This window comes from Verticillium alfalfae, genomic scaffold (genome assembly GCF_000150825.1).
Source record: "Verticillium alfalfae VaMs.102 supercont1.4 genomic scaffold, whole genome shotgun sequence".
In the NCBI taxonomy this organism is placed as follows: Eukaryota; Fungi; Ascomycota; class Sordariomycetes; order Glomerellales; family Plectosphaerellaceae; genus Verticillium; species Verticillium alfalfae.
In genome coordinates, this window is record NW_003315035.1 from 1764357 (window position 1) to 1771272 (window position 6916).

Below are 6916 nucleotides of genomic sequence, written 5' to 3' on the forward strand. Positions count from 1 at the left end.
CCTGGGAGTCATGCTATCGAGAGGCGAGTCTCCAGAACGGAGATGGCGGGCATGGTAGCTGAAATGTAAAAATTGAACACCAGTCCGTACTACACCATCGCACTGGGTCTCGGCAGTCTACGGGGCAAGAGAGAGGGTCGTCATGGTTTGCTCAAATCAATGCTTTCAGTTGTACAGTGTGAGGTGCGCAGCTTCAATGCCGACACGCCCGCGCCCACCACTGCTAATGGTTGATCCCGGCCAAACCTCTTCCTCCCGGACGCCAAAGTGTATCATGACAAGCCCGTATCGCCTGCGCGCGCCGTTCCGCCCGGTCTATTTTGGCCCCGCGGCGCCTTGCCCGCGCCTCTGCGCCCTATCGCTCCCGGCACCGGGGCTTTGCCCTTCGTGTCGAGTTGTCTATTTCTTCTTCTCCTTGTTCTCCTTCTCCTTGTCGGAGCCCTCCTTACCCTCGCCATTCACGCCATTGGCAGCGCCGTCCTTCTTCTCGTCCTTGTCGCCGTTGGCCGCGTCATCCTTCTTCGCCTCCTTGTCCTCCTGCTGCTGGCGGTTCTGAATCTTGTTCTCGATGAGATCGTGGAAGGCCGTGATGGCACGGATGAGACTGCTGAGGTAGATCGCCATGAGCTGGTCGTTGGTCTTGACGCCCATCGCATATGAGAGTTCGCTGCCCGCGGGCTTAGTGCTGCCGTCGGCGCTAGCCTTGGGTGTGGAGAGGTTGGGCAGGAGGTTGAAGACGTCTTGCAGATTGCCGAGAATGGCGTGGTTGACGGGCAGCTGGCCGTCGAGGACCTTCTGGAGGTATGCGCCAATGTCACGGAGGCGTAGGTGCAACCCTTGCAGGGATTGCAGCTGGTTCGTTATCCGCGTGGAGAGGGTGCCGACGGCGACGTCGCGAATGTCGCGAAGGAGATGCTCAACACCGATCTCTTCCGCTTCCTCGGCCTCGATGATGGAGGGTGTGTGTACAAAGGTCCGGGACGTTGTGGTGCCATCCTTTTTTTTTTTAAGTCAGCAAGGGCCTTGCCAGCAGTGTTATGTACACTTACATCCTTGATCTCCTCTACCGCAAAATACGCATCTGTGGGCACGCCAGACTCCTTCGGCTGAACATCGATAATGACAAGGAGGGGGTTTGGTGTGTATCGCTTGAACAGCTCGTTGATCTCCAAATCTGACGCGCGCAGCTTGGGTCCAGAGTGGTACCACCCGATCAGCTTCTCCTTCGCATTGACCTTCTTGAACATGTCGTTCATGCCCTCGACATAGTTGTGGTCCAAGAACCATACGGAGGGATCCTTTTCATCCTCTTCGAAGGGCACTGTGGCGATGGTTTGTCAGCCCTGCGATCATTCATGGCGCTCTCAGGAATCAGAAGCCAGAGTTCGACTCACCTGCGAAGCTGTTTGACACCCTGACGTTCTTTCCATCGTTCTGACCCAATAGCACACCGACGACTCTGCGCTTGGAGCCCTTGAACACAGCACGGTTGTAATGATCGACGGCGGAGAGGAGGACGAGAGGGGCGACGGAGACGTTTCGGTTAACGAGAGAGAGCGTGTCTGCTGTGGTGGCAGGCATGGTGGGTGGTTTGGGTCTCGGTGCAGCAGAGAGGGGGTGGTTTGGTGGTTGGCGAGAGGGAGAGATGGCGATGGTAGTGCAGCGGCGGTTTTCGATATCGTTGGTGGTGTTGTCGTAACTTGATGCTGCCTTCCGCCTTGCGCCCAGCTCAGAGCTCTCAGAGCAGCTTAGCGCACCAAGGGAGCTGTAGCGCGAGGTCACGTGCGATGCTGGGGGGGCAATGATTAGATAAGCTTCGGGCACCTGGGCCGGGCAAGTGAACGAGGTGCTAGGTAGAGTCCTCGATGCCATTCTGAGCGAGTCGTCATGTTCACGTGGGCTTGCATTCTATCTATGCATACAAGTTTGTGCATACAACAAAGCAGGAATCGGAGCATGGCCCTCTTGTCTGGCTTTCTGACACGCAAATGATCATCAATAGGCATGTGAGAAGCCAATGCCGGCACCACATACCGATGGTATGACCTTGATGCCAACCCCATTCGTGCCGGGTGTGTGTATTAATGTCGCACCGCCAGCAAGGCGGTGGTGACCTCATACCAACCTTATCCGTGCTTCTCCCGAAGAACCGAAGGGATTATCCGAGTACTAACCAGTCTGACCGAACCTCGGCGCAGAGGAATGTCCAGTGGGGGGCCAGGGCCAATAGCGACGGCGTCGCTGTAACGGAACAGCTGGCAGGCGGGAATACGGAGGCTATAGCACGCAACAACAGGACGAAACAGCCGGACGACCGCTGTAGAGCTCCACTGTGTTTTTGGGGCGCCCCACATGCTTTCCCACCCGTCACGTCTGGGTGCGCTCAACGCTCGCTGCGGGTGGATGGTGGATGGTGGATGGTGGATGGTGGATGGTGGAAAGCCAGAGCCACCGTCGCAACAATAGAGATCCCAGACGGCAGGCCCCTGGTCCCTGCTCGGGTGCGACTGGCTGCTCTGGCCCGGGTCGGTGCACAGGTACACAGGCAGGTGCGCGAGAACACAGCTCCTAGCCCGGCCTTAACCTTCGACCTTGATTACCTGTCGTTCAGTTCTCAACACCATCCAACCCTCTGCCAATTTATTTTTTTCTCACCCTTCTCCTCCCCACGACTATACACGACTCGGTCCTCCCACCTCCTCCCCTTTCTGTGCCTTCGATTAGCTCCTCCTTCCCTTTCGAGACACACTTTCGCAACTCTGCCCCGGTACGGCCTCGTTCACTCGAAGCTCTGCAACAATGGGTATCATTGAGGATGAAGTCAAGCGGTTGACCGGTGTGGTCGAGGGCCTCGAGTCGCGGATCAAGTCTCTGGAGCAGAAGTCCTTTGGTACCACGACCAAGAGTGCCGAGGAGGTCCGCATGATCCTCATCGGCCCCCCTGGTGCTGGTATGCTCGTCCTACTGGCGTCTTTTTCGCGCCTGTTTTCGCAGAGGTATCTGGTGCTGACGTTTGACCTTCTCCGTAGGCAAGGGCACGCAAGCTCCCAAGATCAAGGAGAAGTTCTCCTGCTGCCACCTGGTATGTCAATTGGCTTGTTCAAACGACATTTTTGCCAAGATTTGAACGCTGTACTGATCTCGTGCTCGCGCGTAGGCCACCGGTGACATGCTGCGATCGCAAGTCGCGAAAAAGACTCCGCTGGGCCGAGAAGCCAAGAAGATCATGGACCAGGGCGGCCTCGTCAGCGACGAGATTGTCATCGGCATGATCCAGGAGGAGCTCGACAACAACAAGGAGTGCAAGGGAGGGTATGTTGTCTTTGCCCTTTTCTCCCCCCATCCGGTGCATCACCGACCCGTGCTAACCGTGCACCACCAGCTTCATCCTCGACGGTTTCCCCCGCACCGTCGTCCAGGCCCAGCGCCTCGACGAGATGCTCGCCGAGCGCAAGAAGAACCTCCAGCACGCCGTCGAGCTGCAAATCGACGACTCCCTCCTCGTCGCCCGCATCACCGGCCGTCTCGTCCATCCCGCCTCTGGCCGCTCGTACCACAGCACCTTCAACCCTCCCAAGGAGCACATGAAGGACGACGTCACCGGCGAGCCTCTCATCCAGCGCAGTGACGACAACGCCGAGGCCCTGAAGAAGCGTCTGGCCACCTACCACCAGCAGACCGCCCCTGTCGTGGGTTACTACCAGAAGACCGGTATCTGGAAGGGCATCGACGCCTCCCAGCAGCCCTCGCAGGTATGGAAGAACATGCTCACCATTTTCGATGCCCAGCGCAAGCCCAGCGCTCCCGGCATCATCAGCCGCATCACCGGCTCACAGTAAGCGGGTTGCCCCAGGCAGCCCGTCTCCCCCTTGGATGCCCTGCCACCACTGGAAGCAGGACTCGCGTGAATGGGAGGGGAGAAATGGTCGGAAGCAACGGAGGAGAGTTGAGGAGCACGATGCGAAGTTTCCTGGATGTCACGCCCGGCACGGAGGGGGAAAAGCGCTTCATGATGTTTGTTTTGAGCTCCAAGCCTCCGGATGAGGCGTTGGACAATTGGGGTTGCTGCATCGGGGAGCCTGCGCTCGTCTCTGCCAGGGGGTTAGCGACGGAGTATGTTCATTGTACTTGTCCGGGAGACCCTCGGCCACCATCACGCCTTGTATGTATCACTGTCTCACTAATAAACCGAATGGAGGTTTAAGGATGAACTCTTCTGCCATTCTTCCGCCATTATTGTGATGTTTTGGAGTCTCGTGCTGATTGCGTGCATGTACTCGGACTCGTTGCTGCACCGTATCTTGAGTCTGTGGCCATCGTGGTTTGGTTCAGTTCTCGTTGGGATACTCTCTGGACAGCATGAAGTACGTGAACAACGATTTGACACAATACCCTGTTTGACAGTTGCGTATTGTCCTACAAACTGCGGCAAAAACTCATTGTGTAGACCTGAATCCTTGGGTCAAGGAACGTGTTTTTGAACTGCACCACAACAACTCATATCCCTCGCGTCCAACCCCTACCCGACACGAGGATATGGACGGGCGGGCGACCTTGACCTCGCACCGCATGTACATCAATCTTTTCCATGCAGTGAGGATCACTAGACGTCTGACCAAAGGACAACGTCAGTTTGCCAGGCATTTTTCAAGCTGACTAGTAGCCCCCAAGGTTGGCACGAGCACCGTCAAAGCATCCCATATCATCCCACGGCACATGTCACTGTGAACAAACATCGCCCTAACTGGGGTTTACACGCAATGGAGTGGTGTTTTCCACCTAGTATTGAATGTGGGGGGGTATTTACTTCTATCTCCTTTCAGACCTCCCAAAACCCGACACTCTAGCAGAACAACTCCGGAGGAAAACAGCAACCCAGGAACGTGCCGCACGCCAGAGGAATGCGACGAAGCCAGCTACCGTCGATCGAGGAGAAACAAGAAAGCAGGGCGGTTCAATTGATGACGGAGCACGCGGTCGGCGTCAACACCACAACATGTGGGTGAATCCGTGAAAACGTGCCTAAATGTGAAGTTTCGAGAGGCTGAGATGGATTTTGGGAGAGAAAAAGGGAACGCTCTAATGCGATGAGTGATATGATAATGATGATCGTGGTATAAGTGGAGGGCTGAAAAAGGTCGTAAAGTCAGGTGCGTGACGCTTGCCGGTCTGAACGGTCAAGCTCACTTCCTAGGGGTAGCTGGACATATCAATAACTATCAGCGATGTGTTCTGCCGCGGCTTGGGGGTCCTGGCGCGGCGTCGCGGAGACGACCGCATCATGCTTGGAAGAAGCAGGGCTTGGCCGTACCATTGACCATCTGGCGCTGTTTGTTGAGCCAGCTACGCGGCACACTACGTGTGCGTCTTTGCAGAACGACGTGGTGCTTTGCAACCTGCTTGTGAGGTCGTACCCGCCGTGGCGATGAGCGCGTTCTCGCGCTGCAGGGTTCTTGATAATCTGGTCGCTCTGGGTCTTCAGGTTGCAATAGTCAGCGTCAGATTCTCACGCGAAATGAAGTGAAGACCCGTTTTTCGAGAAAAGAGAGACGGGAATTTTTTCCTGCGCTGTTCAAGGGAAAGGGGGAGGCTCTTGGGAGCAAAGTATCGTCCAGCGTATACCTTTTGTGCCAGTGCGGCGCCGCCATCTGTTGAGGCTTTAAGCTTGCGCGTAAGGTCGTGCCTGTCGCGTTCGGCTTTCTCGAGTTGCTAGAAGATGCCATGTCAGTCTGTGTTTCATACATCCGCGAGTGACGATGATGCCCATCAATTGTGCAGCTTCCACTTGAAAGTACAGCCATCCACCGGCATCTACCAGAACAGTGCCCCCCAAGAGCTGCGCTTCTCTTGAGGGACGCTGCTGTGGACGGACCACCAAGACGTGGGCCGTTCCTTGGGTTCCGGGAGTATCGGGTTCGAGCCTTGAACGGGGGCAGGTATGCCTGATTCTGCCGTTCCGATGCATGTTGGGGAGTGTACGGACGAAAGGGAGAGCTTGGGGGCAGTCATTTTGAAGGCTGGTTCTCGCGCCAGCGGATGGCTGTCCCTGACAAGGGCAGCGGAAGGACGGGCTGGTAAGATGCTACTACGGGCCTGTTTGCACGCAGGCGGCCTTGTGGGCTGTCCGGGGAGGCGCGTGTTGTTGTCGGGGAAGATGACGATGTGGTCTCGCGTATATCTCGACTGGACTGAAAGAGGGCCACTCACCTCGTTGCGCTCCTTGAGCCGGTCACGCAGCTGTTGGATCTTCTCCAGATATTTGGACGAGTCTTGGCCAGCGCCCTGCTCCTTGACGGTATCGAGGTCCTTTCGAAGCTCGTCCTTCTCGAGGAGGGCTTTGGTCAGTGCCTTTTGCGCCTCCTGCACGTCCGTGGCGGCGTTCTTGTGGTCGGTTCGCAGCGCCTCGAGCTCCTCCTGCAGCGAGCCGGAGATGAGCTTGTCGGTTGCCTTGAGCTCTTCGAGCGCTTCAATACTATCCTTCTCGACGGCTGAAAGGTCAGTCTTCGCACTCAACAGTTCGCGGTCGCGGTCCGCGATGCGGTTTCGTAGTTCTGTCGCCAGCTCCATGTGTTGCTTGAGCTCCAATTCCGACTTCTTCTGCTGTGCGACGAGTTCGTTGTAGGCCCTGGCGGTGAAGAACTCCTGCGTTAGCATTGCCACGTTGCCACCGGCGGGGAACAGGACATCCATCTTCTCGACATACTTTTCGTCCGTCATGTCGCGCAGCAGTGACTGGACCTGTGCTTCCGCCACGGTGTGCTTCTCGTGAATATCGTTGAAGTTCTTCTGCAGCCGGTTGCGCTGCGCAGGTTCTTCATCGAGCTCCTTGCGCAAGCGTGACTGTTCTGATCTCGAGCCCATGCTGTGATCAACATTTGGGACTCGGACTTGATCCTTGAGATCTCGAGGCTCAGAT

General features: G+C 56.6%; 3 protein-coding genes across 3 annotated transcripts in view; 1 reads left to right on the forward strand and 2 right to left on the reverse strand.

Moving 5' to 3' along the window:
- Positions 1-399: 399 nt before the first annotated feature.
- VDBG_03999 (26S proteasome regulatory subunit rpn-8) lies at positions 400-1581 on the reverse strand (the record flags this gene model as incomplete). The annotated part of the gene is made up of 3 exons (XM_003006000.1): positions 400-996; positions 1050-1321; positions 1395-1581. The coding sequence occupies 3 exons, from the start codon at positions 1579-1581 to the stop codon at positions 400-402; spliced, it is 1056 nt and encodes a 351-aa protein (XP_003006046.1).
- A 1218-nt stretch (positions 1582-2799) lies between these two features.
- Positions 2800-3855, forward strand: VDBG_04000 (adenylate kinase cytosolic; the record flags this gene model as incomplete). Its single annotated transcript, XM_003006001.1, has 4 exons — positions 2800-2950; positions 3030-3082; positions 3158-3312; positions 3383-3855. 4 exons carry the CDS (start codon positions 2800-2802, stop codon positions 3837-3839), a joined length of 816 nt encoding a protein of 271 aa, XP_003006047.1.
- Positions 3856-5811: 1956 nt separating this feature from the next.
- VDBG_04001 (conserved hypothetical protein) overlaps positions 5812-6916 on the reverse strand; it is a gene marked incomplete at both ends in the record, with an annotated part of 2524 nt that continues 1419 nt past the window's right edge. Inside the window, one exon of the mRNA XM_003006002.1 lies at positions 5812-6862. Coding sequence (XP_003006048.1) covers positions 5812-6862 — 1051 coding nt within the window. The remainder of the gene's footprint in view (positions 6863-6916) is intronic.